This window comes from Podarcis melisellensis, assembly GCF_964234715.1.
Source record: "Podarcis melisellensis genome assembly, chromosome: 6".
Classification (NCBI taxonomy): domain Eukaryota; kingdom Metazoa; phylum Chordata; class Lepidosauria; order Squamata; family Lacertidae; genus Podarcis; species Podarcis melisellensis.
The window spans coordinates 49,935,529-49,950,405 of NC_138538.1; the positions used below are offsets into that span (position 1 = coordinate 49,935,529).

Consider the following 14,877-nt stretch of genomic DNA (forward strand, 5'->3'; position numbering starts at 1 on the left):
ACACTTGGGACCACACAGGGTTTTAAAACCTGCTTTATATCCAGGTTTGTAGTTATACTAGTGTTGTGTTGTGAGTTCTACAGGTCAAGACTATAAGGTTGCATTCAGTGTAGTGTTAAGGTGAATGTTCTGTCAGTGTAAGGGTTTCCTTTGCTCAACTGAATGTTCTTTTCTCTCCTGATGCATCCCCAAATCTGTTCTAGGGGTTCCCCCAACCCTCTGGATCAGATTTGGATCACAGGGAGGAGGGAGAGAGAAATCCCATTGTTCTGGAGCTAATCCTTGTGCTTCTGCAAGAATTTAATTGACTATTGCTATAATGCTCTAGGGCTGGGGGCCAGAAGACATACCCTCCAATATTCCTCATGAAAATAGGGACATTTCTGAAGCATAGAATGTCCCTATCTTCAGACTGTTCAGGTAGCAATGGGCATTCTACTGTATGCAGCATAGTAAAAAGATTGAGGCTAAAAAAATCCAGAATGGATCAAAGCAAACAGATTTTAAACCAGTGAGCAAATCAGTGTGGTGGTTGACTAACTTTGTGTAAAATGATTCATAAAAGTAATTTTATCTATTGGAGTCTGTTTTCAGGAATTAGGCAAAACAAAGATGTAGAAGTTAAGTGAGGTTTTGGAGACCTGGGAGACCTGAATAGCATTCCTACAGTCCTAGCTAGTGTGAGGCCCTGAAGATTTTAGCCTAGTAGAATCTTTGTGGTTCATCCAGAAGAGACTGCTGTTAGGGAAGTGCTGCTTTTAAGGACAGTGTCACATGTTATGTCAGTATAGTTTGGGCTATTTTGTTTCGCCTAGCGCTATGAAACCCACTGGTTGTTTTAGATGCAATTTTCCTCCATAATTTTTAGTACGTTCCTAGTATGGCTAGATTTGTACCAGCAGAAATTGTTGATATCTTAACATATCAAAGCCACCTTTGGCAATTTAAAAGGCATTAAAATTAATGGGTGCAGATCTCAAAATCCAAAGTTCCCCCCAGTCTTGCTTAGCAGGGCCTTTTTAGTGCAGACATTGACAGCTGGCTCTCTGTCAGAGAATGGTCTTTGTACATCCTTTTGCATTTCCTTTTCTCAACATATGCTGTCTCTTTCTCTTTTAGGCTGTTCCAGAGACTGCTGGCATCAAGTTTCCGGACTTCAAGTCTGCAGGTGTCACACTGCGGAGTCAGAGGGTAGGCTACTATGTTGGTCGTTGGAGCCCTGTGCGGATGCTTGATTGCCTTCATTTCCTATTTATTCTCCTTTTAAAGCTGTTAAAGGTCCATTGGAGTCTGGGCTGTAATATCAATGTGGGTTCTGGCTGGTCTCAGAAATAATAGCTGTGTGTTTGCACTAGAGGCCCACTAGAGGTGCCAGTTGTGCATGGCTGAACTTGTTTCTTTGCTCCTTAAGCCTCAACTGTTCTGACTATGTCTCTGCACTCTTATGCTTCCATCTGAGGTCAGGTTATCATGCCTGATAATGGGACCCCAGCAGAATATGTAGCCAGGAGAAGAGTCTTGGGAAAATCATTGGGAAATAGATCACAAGCTAGCTCTGTCTTCTGCAAACTGCAATGTTCCCACGAGTAGTTTTAAAACAAAAATTAGACATCTGGATTTTGCAGCATTCTTCATGAGAAGAAGCAGTTGGGACATGGAACTAACTTTCTGCCTCTTTTGAAGTTAATCAGAGGGCATTTTTAATATTACAATGTTAACTTGGCAAATAACTTTCTGTTTCCCCATTCTGTTGCTTCATTCTCTCCCCCCCCCCCCCATTTACATAATGGTTCTTTTTCATAAATGATAAACGAGGCAAAGGTGTTAGGTGCAGCTTAGGCCCACTCACTGCCCATCAGTCTCCCTGCCTGAGCTGACAGAGCTGGTCTCAGAGCCTGTGTTGAGGACTCCCAGACTGTTGGTTCTGGGGGACTTCAACATCCATGCTGAAGTAACTGGCTCTGGGGTGGCTCAGGGCTTCATGGCCACCATGACAGCCCTGGGGCTGTCCCAACATGTCATTGGCCCAATGCATGGAAGTGGGGGATATTGACGCAAGTCCCTTGTCGTGGTCAGATCCCTGTTAAGATTTAGACTTTCAGCACCGTTTCCCCTCTGCAGAGGCAGGGGATCTATTAGGATGGTCCACCCTCAGAGGCTGATGGATCCAATGGGTTTCCAGTCAGCGCTGGGGTATTTTCCAGCTGATATGACTGCTGCTCTTGTCAAAGCCTTGGCCGACCTGGAATATCTGAATGGCAAAATCACCTGCATCCGCTGGTGGGATCTTGAGTTCACGAGTACAACATATGAATTTCAAAGGGTATCCTGAGCACTGTCTAGACCTGTTGTGTTGGATGAGTTTTAGTTTGGAAGGCTTGATGTGGACAAGGTGCTTGGATTGATCAGGGTGACCATTTGCGCTCTGGACTCTTGCTCCCATTGGCTGATAAAAACTAACAGGGAGGGGACAGTTGGCTGGGCCAGGCAGGTGATTACTGCCTCCTTGCAAGATGAGGTGGTCCCTGCCTGCTTGAAGGAGGCAATGGTGAAATCATTCCTCAAGAAACCCTCCCTGGATTTGGAAAATCTAAGTAACTATCAGCCAGTTGTCAAGCTCCCCTCCTTGGACAAGGTTCTTGAGCAAGTGGTTGCAGATCAGATCCCTTCCTTGTTACTGAGCAAGCTAATCACTGATGGCGTTGTCAGGGTTGTGGCTTTGCTGTATGACATGTCTCAGAACTCCTTATACAGTAGGAAGAGTGAATTGGCTACAGTGCATTTATGAGAAATCTGTTGCTGACAGTAGGTTAATTGGTGTAACTTTGGGATATGCCTTGGAAGGCTACTTGGAGCAGCAGCAGGGAGGTGAGTAGCTATCGCTTGGTTCAGCCTTAATAACAAACCATGGTTTGTTTGCTTTGAGCATGAGCCTTGGGTTTACATGGTCTTCCTACCTCTTTGCGAGTGAGGAGAGGAGAGGAGATTGTTTTGTCCAAACCTGAGGAGACTGTAGTTTCTCCACTTTCCAAAAGAAAAAAAAGGAAAGATGGGAGAGTGCATGAGACTTTCATTTGAAACAACTGTCTGAATCAGGCCAAAGCATTGAAGTGAAATGTTCTGGCAAGGTCACCAGGTTTTCCACAGTCTTCATCGTACTCTAGCATGGACGGGGACTTTGGTTTATTAGGCAGGCCTGGGTTTAGTTTTGCAGAGATCCTAGATTATTAATTATTTGAGTCCCTCCTTCTGAACTCAAACCTGTACCATCTTTATCAGCTTCATTTTATGCTCAACATAGTAAGCAAGATTTTATATTTTTGGTTATTTTCATGCAACTATAAAATTAAAGATTAAAAAACCCATCCACCAGCAAGGGTTTCTCATATTCTATATTATTAGAAGTACTTCATTAACAGAGTTTGTCTTTTGCCCAGCACCATTTCCCCCCTTCAAAGATCTTGAGATGCCTAAATTTAAGACAATAGTCATATGCCAAGACTGGTCATTGGTAAATCTAGTTCCATTACTGGGATATGTTGGCATTAAATATCAGCATTGTTTTGGCTAGGGAATCACTGGGTGAAAAGGTATTGGGTGATGAAAATTGACCTTTGACCACTCATTTAACCTTGTCTGAGGTCCCAGTTCATGCATTAGGAGTGTAGCACGGCTGCCATTGCTTTGTAATTGGATCCTTTGCTTCACTGGCAAGATTCACAGGGCAGAACTGCATAGAATGGGGGGATAAAATGCTAAGTTAACATCAGTGCACTAGTGCCCAGGCGTTCCTGCAGCCATGCTATATCCATAATCTCTTAATTGGGCCTCTGTCTTCAAGGGTTAATAGTTTTCTCTATGCTGCTGGCACTCATGGAGTCTGGAGGCTTTACCAATATTTGTGTGGCATTTCCAAAGCTTCTGCAAGTGATTGTGATTCTAAGTGTTGGCCTGGATTGGAAAAAGCTGGCTTTATTGGGCTGTTATTTCTGCCAGTATGTGCTTTGGTGCCAGCACTCCCACCTCTGTTTTTGATTGACAAGGTTTGGAGATGGTGTGCAGTGTGACATACGCAAAGGTGAGCAGACATGGAAGCCCTGGGGAGCAATCGGGAGAGGATTTGTTAACTGCCTGGATTAAGTCCTCTTTCTAAACAGCTTGTTCAGATTTTCTTCTGCAGTTTGTTGCAATGGAGAAGCAAGGGGCAGTTTTGTATCTAAGATCAACGTGATGTTTTCTGCCTAATAGTAAGGGAAACGATTTGCTTGAATATAATAAAAAAACCAGTTCTCCTCCAGTTCTGGCTTAATGAAGATCTTACAAATTAACAGATTTGTTTGGAAGTGCCCTGATAATGTCCTGTATTCTTTACTATTCCTGATAATTTCCTTAATTTGATAATAGTCTTTTAAAGCTTGCAGAGTAACCAAGTGCTGGCAATCAGGAGTTTAGAGAAATTTGAAGGGGGGAAAGCAGTTATCACTACAAGTTCTATACAGATCTTTTGCTTCTACAATTAATTATCTGAAATTAACAGCTGAATTTGGTTTTCAAAAGACCAAACCTGATCATTGTAGTCCTTAAAGAATTGAACAAAAGCAATCTTCCCTTCCTCAATCTAGACCTCTTGGGAAGAGTGGGGTGTAGTAGTCACTTTGAAAAAGGGGCAGTTTTGTATGATTCAAATATATTGTGTGCCAGTGAATTTGAAATGTGTGCACAAATTTCATATCTCCCCTCACTTTTTTTGGACAAATTAATTTATTCCTGTAGACTTTCATGCTGCCAGCTTAGAATAGAATGAAGGCTTTAAATTTGTGTTTTCTCTGAATGTGGGCTTCTTTTATATTTAACCTTAATATTCCCTCTGTGTTAATATACATTTTGTCAGGCAATTTTGGTGATACATTTTCTTGCTACCCTATCCCTCTCGCTAAAGAGAACATTGGCAAAGAATAGGTGTGTGTTTGGGTTCTGCTTTGGGGCTCTTGCCCTGAGTCTATGGGATGAGGCAAGAGGTCTGGACTCTAGACTGCTAAGTCTTTGATAATGAGGCAAAAACAGTAGGATAAAAGAAAGTTCTTAGCAGCCTCAGAGCCAGGGAGCGCACTGGGAGATGCTGTGGCGCAATTGTTTAGTTCACAGCTGGACACCTTCCACCAAGAAAGGCTTCCAGCCGGCAGTTTTACTTGTTACCTGCTAACTAGGATCTTGTAGACAAATTGGTGGTCAGACCAATTAAAAAGAAATAGGGGGAGAGGGAGCTTTCATTCCCATTGATTCACACATCCACCCTCACTGGCTTTTAAATATTTACTAGCCAACTGAGCACTTTTTTAGCACTGATTAATGAGGTACAATCTACTGTGGTGCTTGCTTTCTCGGAGCACGGGGCTGGGGTGGGGGCTAGGATTGTACTACGCATTCAAGATAAACGAGTATTTTGGTCAAAGCTTGGCACGAGGGAGGGGGGTGGCTTAGGTATGTGTATATATTAAATGCATGTTCTCAATATTTGATTTGTTTCGCTGTGAAGCGGTTGTGTGCGCTGCCTGTTTACTCTTCACCAGAGGCCCTTGGCCATGCGCCTTCTCTCTGACATTAATGCAGAGCCAGACCTCATCAGCTGCTAACGGGGGAAACATCTGTCTTTCTTCGCTTGATCAATACTGTCCCTTCAGAGGCCGAGCCTTGAAAGCAGTTACATAAAATACCAGTAATATTTATTTGGATTTGATAAATTTAATTACTTGGAACAATTAATAATTTATCTCTTTAGTATTGACTGTGCTGCAAGGCATTTTGGTGAGATAAGCTGATGGTAATCAGCACCTTCTTATTAGCCGGAAATTGTATGTTGCCACGATGGGAAAAGACTTCCAATGGTTAGAAAGATGAAGTGTTCTTGTTGCTTTTACTGACACATTCATGTAGTAACAGCGTGCAGAGCTAGACTCCACTACACAAATGTGTGAGATAATAGCTTGGGACATGGAGCACGTGGCAAGATGGGCGGAAAGTGTGATTTGAATGTCATCTCTGTTTTACTAACAGATATTGAGCGCTGAAGCAATACAACTCAGAAGTATTCTTCTAACCCTTCATCAGTATGTCCAGTACTGCGGTGGTTCTCAGATCTTTTACTTATGGGAGACTGGTTGTAAAAAATGTGGGGCTTGTGTAATACTGTCATGCCAGTGGATAGGATTTCCTCTCCTCCCCATCTGCTTTAAAGGGTCTCCCAGCTCTCTGGAGGGAATTTGGGGAGATTGCGGAAGGAGGAAAGGAAGGGTAAGCAGAGGTTTTTGTCGTGCCAGTGTGATGCCACAAATGGCTGTCACCCTTGATTAATTGAAAGATGAGATTTCATAAGCTAAAGCGCCTGATCACAAATGCACCAAATGGGCAATGAAGGTTTCGTATGAATGTGCAAGTGTGTGTGCACCCGCTTACCCCCTGCACTTGGGGCCAAATTTAAAGTGTTGGCTTTAGCGATTGAAGTCTTAAGTCCAGGTTATGTGAAAGACTGCCTGTACCTGCATCAGGCTGCCTGAGCTTTATGATAAGTTATGGACACTATATTTTCTGAACTGTAGATTAGAGGCTAATAGGTATCAAGAAAAGGGCCTTTTCAGTGGTGATCCCACAGTTACAGAATATGACCCCCACCCCCTGCCCATGAAGTGACTTTTACTTGCTTTCAGAAAAGAATCCTTAAGATGTTCTTATTTTAATCATCTTTTTAAATTCTTTTAAAAAAAATAGTTGTCTTTTACTGCTAACTTTAAATGAATTACTTATATGATTGAATGCATATGTTCTATTACTGCTTTTATATGCTGCCTTGGGAGGACAATTGTCCTGCCAAGTGGAATGTAAATCTTTAAATAAACAAATACCTGATACCTGAATTACTAGTTTTGCTAATAATATTTGCATATATTGGTTTATTAATTCTGCCTATAGTGCACTTCTGAGATTTAGCTCTAGGCAGAAGGTTGGACATTGAAAGGCTTCTGGTCCTTTCAGAATATTGGGTTTGGGGCATGTACCCATGTAGTAAGGTGTTAAGTTTTGTTAGAGCCCATTATTTGCCAGAACTACTTCTAGGCATGTGCCAGATTGCTTAACATGGCCTGGAAGTAATTTTTGCAGCGTAATCTTGGAAGAATTTGGTCCCCAATCAGAGTCAACCTTCCTGTGATTTGCGTATAGTAAAATGCAGCTGTGAGTGAAAGAATTTCCTTAAAAGTGAGCTGTCATTACAAAAATAACCTAGAATCCACATAAAGGAAAGAACAGCTGAAAAGCGTAAATACTTTGCATAGCTGTGAACAATCAAATACTAAAGGAAGAACTCTACTCAACCTGCAGCTGTGACTGAAAAATGCCAAGAGGATGTTGGGTCACATAAAGGAAGGGAAACCCATATGGAAAATATCCTAATGCTCCTGGACAATTTGATGGTTCCCTCTTATCTGGGTAATGTCTGCATCGCTGCTCACTTTATCCTTCAAAGGAAATTACTCAGTCGGAGCTTGAGAAGGTGATTTCACAACCTCCTTGGGCAGCCTGTTCCATCGCTGTAGTGATCTGACAGTTAGGAAAACCTTTCCTAATGGATGACTTAAATCTAAATGCTTTTAATTGAAATCCTTTGGTCTGTGTCTTATTCCTAAAAGACATGGTGAAGAAAAGTTCTCTCCATCTTGGGAGTTGAGGATGGAGGTGGAAACCCACCAGGAATGCCTTTCTGTGCAACCCTCACTGAAATGAGTTGAAGTTGCACAGCAGTACAGTATTTGTGTGTAATGCCCATTGATTCCAGAGCCGCTGGCTCAGAACCCAAAGTGGATCATGCTCTGCATGTGAATCTTTAGATTTGGTTACAGGAAATCTAGGCTGATGGTATGCATTTAGTAGATTATTGTTTTACAATAAACCTTGAAGAGTGGCAGACAAAAATCTGCCCTTTGATCAGATTTAAATACAACAGAGGATGAGCTCACTTCTCTAGGGTGACCATAGCGTGGAATTTAAAGCCAGTTTGGACATTTCTGTGAGTGAAAAAGAAAGCAATTCAGGGCTTGAGCAATTAACAGGAAATAAAAAAACTCTAGTTCCAGGGATGTTTCTAGTGCCTGATTGGAAGTTGTAGAAAAAAGAAGACAGATTTTTCTGATACTTGTTGCTGCAAGAGTCTGGCACTTTTGTTTGAATGCTTTGCAATTGGACCATGGTCTTCAGTTGAGCCCAGATGTGGTGGCACTCTCCTTGCAGAATTTTATGAGACCTAAATGTATCTCAATCAGTGTTCTGAGCAGGCTTAAGGAAAATGGTAATGGTTTAAATAATACGCTCATAATAGCCCTTACACACATGCTTACACATATTCTTACAGTGTCTGGTAGGATCCTTGATCATTGTGGCATAGAATGTAAGCACAAGTTCTTCAGTAGCAAAACCCATGAAAAAATGTACTAGCTGTGCAGGACAAGTTGGAGCCTTCTTTGTGGTGGCACCTTGTTTGTGGAGTTTTCACTTATTAACAGCAGATGTGGCAAACCTTCATAAAGACAAAGGGTTGCATTCCCATCTGTGAAAGCTTCTTGAGGGCCACATGCCAGTGGCAAATGAGGCTAGAGGCAAATGTGGGCCAAGCAACAAATGTAAATGTTGTCTTTATACCATAAACTAGTTTCTACACACACTGACACGCCCACCCTGCTATTCTCTGTCAAGACAAGCAAGAGGCATTCTCAGAGTTCAAGGACACATTCCAGCCAGGCAAAGGGTATGAAGCAGGGCCTGTGATGGGTGTTGCCTGGGGAGAGTCCTGAGGTTCAGCCAGAGAAGGCTATAGGGTTTCATCTGGCCCCAGGCCTGAGGTTCCCCACCCACAGCTATGTTAGGCACCTACAGTGTGACCATGTGAACAGCAAGTGAGGTGTACCTGTTTACTCAAACTTTTTAGGTTTTAAACAACTGACTGATTTAGCTCTCTTCTCCTTTTTAGTTGTCTTTGTTGGTGTAAGAACATAATTTTTGTCTTACTGCTTTTTAAAAATAAAAGAGGGCTTGGAAGTGTGCCAGGCGTGAATATTCTTGCCTGTATTGGTTCATTGTCTTACTCTGGCAACCAGGAGGTTGTTTACTAGTCTGCTCCCTGCCAGTCTCATTGGTGGTTCAGGGAGAAAGTCCCACCTACTTGCCCCTCTGCAAACTTTCTCTCTTCTTCCAGTCACGTGGCCTTGATTCATATATTGGTGTGTTGCCCTTTTATTTATTTTTCTCTTTCTGCACAGTTCATGCATTTACTGGTTGTTTATAGCGAGGACAAAGGCTCAGAGTCCCTAAATCAAAAGTGATGCTGGCATAATTATAAGCACAAGCTGGCGTTGCAAAGAGGGCTGCAGGGAGAGGTTGTCAGAAGACGGGAGAATCCAAGATATATTAACCTCAAAAATTCCAGCTAATCACTTCTTCAATGTGAGCAATCCATTTTTTGAGATATGATTATTTGGGGACTTCAGTAATAATAAATAATTCTAATAGATTACAAAGAGGGAGGGCCTGACACTACATGCTTTTCAAGAATCCTTCCATTGCACTTGCTTAACAACGAACTTTCTCCGGTGTTGCAGTGGGGTGCTAAGGGAAGCACTTTATTGCCTAGTGGAAAATAGCAGGTTGTGATTGGCCACCTTTAATCTAATGTGGCTCCCGAAGGCTTTCAATCTGCCATAAATCCCAGCATGCAGTGTTGCCATTTTGAGCTGAGATGGGTTGCAAGATACAGAATGGTCGTTTCAGATATGTAGCCTGCAGATTCCATCTATGGCCACCAGCATTTTTTGGAAGCATCTTTGTCAAACTGATTCAGCCCTGTGCCTCATCCCAGTGTTTTGTTTCCAGCACTATCCAGTCAAAGAGCAATGCTAAAGAGCTGGATTATTGCATTAATCTGCCCCCATTAAAGATCCATGCAAGGCTTGTCTGGGAAGGAAATGGAGAAGTGTGCGTAGGAACAAAACTGCACATGCTGCTAATATCAACTTCATACTCGGTTTTACATCAGCCTTCAGTACATGTACCAACATGTGACTATTGACATCCCCAGTTTTGCTCATAAATTGATACAAGCATCCTTTTGAAGCAGAAAGGGTTAATTGGGAATGAAGCTGTATCTCTTCTTATCCAGTGTAGTGGGATCTCTGCTGAAGGGCTGATGTGGAATGTGGACTCTTAATGCAGGGAAACGTCCTTCCTGCACATTATTAGGGCAATAATTTGGGACTACTAGATTAGAGGAACTTTAGTGAGCTCTGTCACAGGTACTGTCGTGTCAGAAAGGCACTTCTATTACAGGCGTTGGGTTACCCAGATCTCTTTGAGGGCAAATAGTGCTGAATCTCACTTCTGAACCTAGATAGGTCTCTGAAGGAAGCAGAAACGAGCATAGAACATCAACAGTTTTAGTCACAGGTCCTGCTTGAGGGAAACATGACACATAGCCAGGGGAATAGGTCCTCGTGGTAGCCAAAACCAGCACCATTTATCAGAGTGCTGCATTTTGTAGCCTTAGAGTTCTGTCAAACTTGATTGCACAAAAAATCTTGCAAGATTTGAGAATGCCTGCTCTTCTTAGCTGCCTGTGCTTTTGGCTGCCGAGGTGAGTGGAGCATTGGGCCTTCCTGCTGCCGTTGAGACAGCCAGGCTAACGGAGCCTACCTAACAGATTATCAGCGCCCTGTGAGTAATAGACTCCTCATTTAGTTTTAATACATTTTGCATAGAGAGCAATCAACCTTCATCAGTCTTAAAGATGAATTGGCTTAGCCAGCTAAATTTTAAAGATATTAGTTCGACAGCAGCCGCATAAATCATAACGTTTTCTTAATGACGGTAAAATTAAAATATACTCTTGCTTGAAGAAGCCAATGGAGCTTTCATGTTCACAGGCCAAATCCTCCCCCAAAATTAAAGGAAAGCTTAATTGATGTTCTCTAAAGCCGAGTAAACTCAAAACAGTCCCGCTTCTCCTGAGTTGGCCTCGTATTTCTTCTGCGGTCTATTGGTAGATCTAAATCCATCCAGACTGCTTCTGTCCCTTTCTATTCTTGAAGCTGCCAATATATCAGGCCAAAACATAGCAAGGCAATAATCCTGGCTGTTTAAAGACTCTGGGTCCAGCTGTCAGCCCTTCCTCGCTTGTCATTGATGGAGCTCTGATTGACACATGAAGGAGATCCTCCTTATTTCCTTCTGCTAGTATATAGAAGACAGCATATCTGGAGCTGCGATTAGCAGGGAGGAGTGAGCTAGAAACCTAACAAAGCTCTTTCAGATAGGAAAGGTGCTTATTCTGAATGGAAAGCATCAAATGGCTTCCCCCCAGATCTCAGCCATACAAGTGTTGTTCTACTGGCTAGAAAACCTATATAGTGAGGTGGTAGATTTTCTAAGGATACATGAAGAGCTTCAAAACAGGATGTGATGAAATAATGTTGCCTTGTGAGGAGATGCTGTTCTCTTAAGCAGGGTACCATGTGTTAAGAATCTAATCTTCCATGTTTTATTGTTGACCCTTGTTGGCATCTTCAGAATCCCATTAGACAGCTCATTCTGGCTACTTCCACATACTCTAAGGCAGGGTTTCTCAAACTTGGGTTTCCAGCTGTTGTTGGACTACAACGCCCATCATCCCTAGCTAGCAGGACCAGTGGTCAGGGGTGATGGGAATTGTAGTCCAAAAGCAGCTTGAGGCCCAAGCTTAGGAAACCCTAAGGGAACCTCTGCCTGCCCTTTGCGGATTTGGGAATTCTTCACAATCACCATTTCTGGCCTGAAGTTCTGAGAACCTACTGCAAAGGGATGGGCACTATGGGGGGTAGTAATGACTAAGAGAAGGCAAAAATTATTGTTGCCTCATGAGAATTCTGATAGTGCCTACTTGAAACCAGGCCTCTGATTGGCTTACCTTGGCAGCCAGTAGAAATCTGTTTCCCTCTCACCACTGCAGTTGATCCCTTCACTTGTAGGTGAGGCTGATTTATGTGAGTATCTGTGCTGCGTCTTTCCTGATTTTAGGCTGATTGTTTTTTACAAGATGGTTGTAACCATGCTGTGATTGTCCATGAGGTTGGCAGCCTTGGTGGTGTGTTCCAGCAGTATTTGTCAATGCAGAGAGACGCTTTACATGATATAATCCTCCTGCGAGTTGGTAATGCAAATCTGCTCTAAATTATTTAACTGGTCAGAGGCTGGAAGCAACTGGGAAGTTTTTCCAGTTTCCTGCTCCCAGTATCTTCATGACTTGGAAGTGGCCCTTTGAGAGAGGCTAATATCTATATTTCCTATTGAAAAATCAAGGAGCACTGACCTGATACTGGAAACTGAGCAATGGTGCAGGGATCAACTTTCTGCTTGTGTAAGAAAAGGGCAAAAGGCAGAAATGGAAAGAGGCAGGTATCCAAACTCGATGCCCTTCCAGGTAGTCCTTGTTATACTTGGGTTTTTGGAAGCCCAAAGGTGTGTTTGAAGGCCATTAGCTTGGCTAGTTTTCCCTGCATGCTCAAGTCCCCTTTTCCCACTTGAAATTGTGCTTGAGTTCTTTGTACTTTTCCTTAGCTGCTTGTTCTGAGTTGCTCCTGCCTGTAGGGTTGTAGTGAGGGTGGTTTGGGGTTTTTTTTTTAGCTAAGCGTGATCTCATGCCCAGCTTGGGTTCCCTGCCCCTGCCTAATACTTCCCTGCTCCCCATACCCCCCTCAGCTCCACTGTGAATGTGTGTTCACACTTCTGCCAATTGAGTTAGTGTGTGTGCTCTTTGTGCCTCTTTGCGTCTTTTGTTAGAAAACTGGCTCTGTAAATGAATCCCACGGCTCTGGGCTCGGCAGGTAAAGGGAGAAGGAAGTCTGTTAGTGCACGAGTCTAATCAGGCTGGCAAGAGCAAGTAAAGTAGGGCAGCATCGCACATTAGCTGCTGTGTAATTGAGCTCTTTGATGGGCAGGGCACTGCGGGAGAGGGTTCGAAGCGGAGCAGAACTTTTGTTGTTAATTCAGTTGCACATGGAAGCTGTAAAGCTGTGCATCTCCGCATCTTGGCACCGGGAGGAACTGAAAAGCCCTTGTGACCAGGCTTTTCAGTCCCTGCCCTTGGCCCTCGTCTGCAAACTTTCAGGCCTTCTTTCTGCCTCCCTCTCCCAGCACTTGATTTCCCTTTTCTCTCTTTCTTTCTTTGGCTCGCTTTTTTCCCCGTGCACTATAAAAAGCAAAGCTCCCTTGCCGTTTGAACTAGGCGGCTGTGAGTGAGGGCTAGCTCAGAGCTGTGTGGCTGTTACCTTTGTATTCCAGATGAAACTGCCGAGCTCCGTGGGACAGAAGAAGATTAAAGCCTTGGAGCAGATGCTGATGGAACTCGGAGTAGGTGAGTAAAGAGGGCAGGTAGAGAGAGAGAGAGACCCATGGAGCAAAGCCTTTGTAGTCGAGAGGGGCTATTTTTTCCCCCAAGTAATACAGCCAGTTCCTTGAATAACACTATGTGAATGGGTTTGAAAATAAGATCTTATGTGTTTTGTTAAAAAAAAAGAAGCAGCAGCAGAGGGGTAAAAGCCAGAAGATGATGCACAAGAATATCCCCCCTCAAAAAATTCCTCCCAGTCGAAAAGTATTTGAACAGAGTCTTTTGTCTCTTTCTCTCTTGTTTGGGTTCTTTAAGCCATCGAGAGTGACAGCCCAGTATTAAGGAGGCAAATCTCTTCGTGCAGGGAGAGGTACTGTGAAAGGGGTTAGTGGCCATTGTCTGTGAGACTCTGCCTGGCTTTTGTGCTTCCTTGTTGCTCCTCTGGATGGGTCCCACGCGACCTGTGTGGGGATATGCCTGGCCTGCACTTTTTGGCTAAGGGGCAAAATACAACCCCCCCCCCAGCCTCTCCTGGGTAGGGGAGGCAGTGGACTCCCTGGATTCAGCGAGAACAGTAATGCTTGGCTTCAGTGGCTTGCTCAGGTTGTGTACTAACGGGGTTGCTCCTCCTTTGAAGAGGAGCTTCTTCTAGACCATCCCAACCTTGGGTCTCCAGCTGTTTTGGGACTACAACACCCATCATCCCTAGCTAGCAAGACCAGTGGTCAGGGATGATGGGAACTGTAGTTCAAAAACAGCTGGAGACCCAAGACTGCAAAATACTGATCTAGACTGTTCTCACATCCCTGGCTTGGCACAGCAGTGAAGGCTTGGCTGGCAGTGAGTCTGATGCAGGCAAAACTTCCCAGTTGTGCTACATCTGGGTTAATAAAGGACTCGACTCTTTAATGCTTTCTGCTTTAGCCAGTTTGGACTGAACCAAGACCTACAGAGGAGCATTGGAACAGTCTGCAGCTGGCAAGGGACAGAGTTCCCTTGCTTAACTTTCTTCCTTTTGCCTCCTCCAGACCTGAGTCCGATGCCGACAGAGGAGATTGTCCAGATGTTCAACGAGTTGCGCAGTGATCTGGTGCTGCTATATGAGCTCAAGCAAGCATTCGCAAACTGTGAATATGAGCTGCAGATGTTGCGGCACCGCTATGAGGCATTGGCCAAAGCGGGTAGCACAGGGCCCAGCACAGATGGTGGCTCACATGCTGATGGACAGTCAGGCTTGTGCACTGAAGAGAGCAAGGGTGACGCAAAGGAGCAGATCATTGATGTGGTGGGGGCTCCCCTCACACCCAATTCGGTGAGTAGATATTGATGTTGGCATGCCCTTGCACCCCTTTTGGCCTGCTTGAAAAAATAACACTGCAAACCAAGACCTTTTAGGGTCACTGGGGAATCGTAGAATTGTAGAGACCCAAGGGCCATCTAGTCCAACCCCCTACAATGAAGGACTCTGATGGCCA

At 43.8% G+C, this 14,877-nt stretch overlaps 1 protein-coding gene across 2 annotated transcripts in view; it reads left to right on the top strand.

Moving 5' to 3' along the window:
* Positions 1–14,877, top strand: part of DMAP1 (DNA methyltransferase 1 associated protein 1) — a 33,852-nt gene that overhangs the window by 11,805 nt on the left and 7,170 nt on the right. For both annotated transcript variants that reach the window (XM_081914772.1, XM_081914771.1), the window contains exons 8-10: positions 1,120–1,191; positions 13,354–13,426; positions 14,431–14,714. In XM_081914772.1, the coding sequence (XP_081770898.1) occupies positions 1,120–1,191; positions 13,354–13,426; positions 14,431–14,714 (429 nt within the window). The remainder of the gene's footprint in view (positions 1–1,119; positions 1,192–13,353; positions 13,427–14,430; positions 14,715–14,877) is intronic.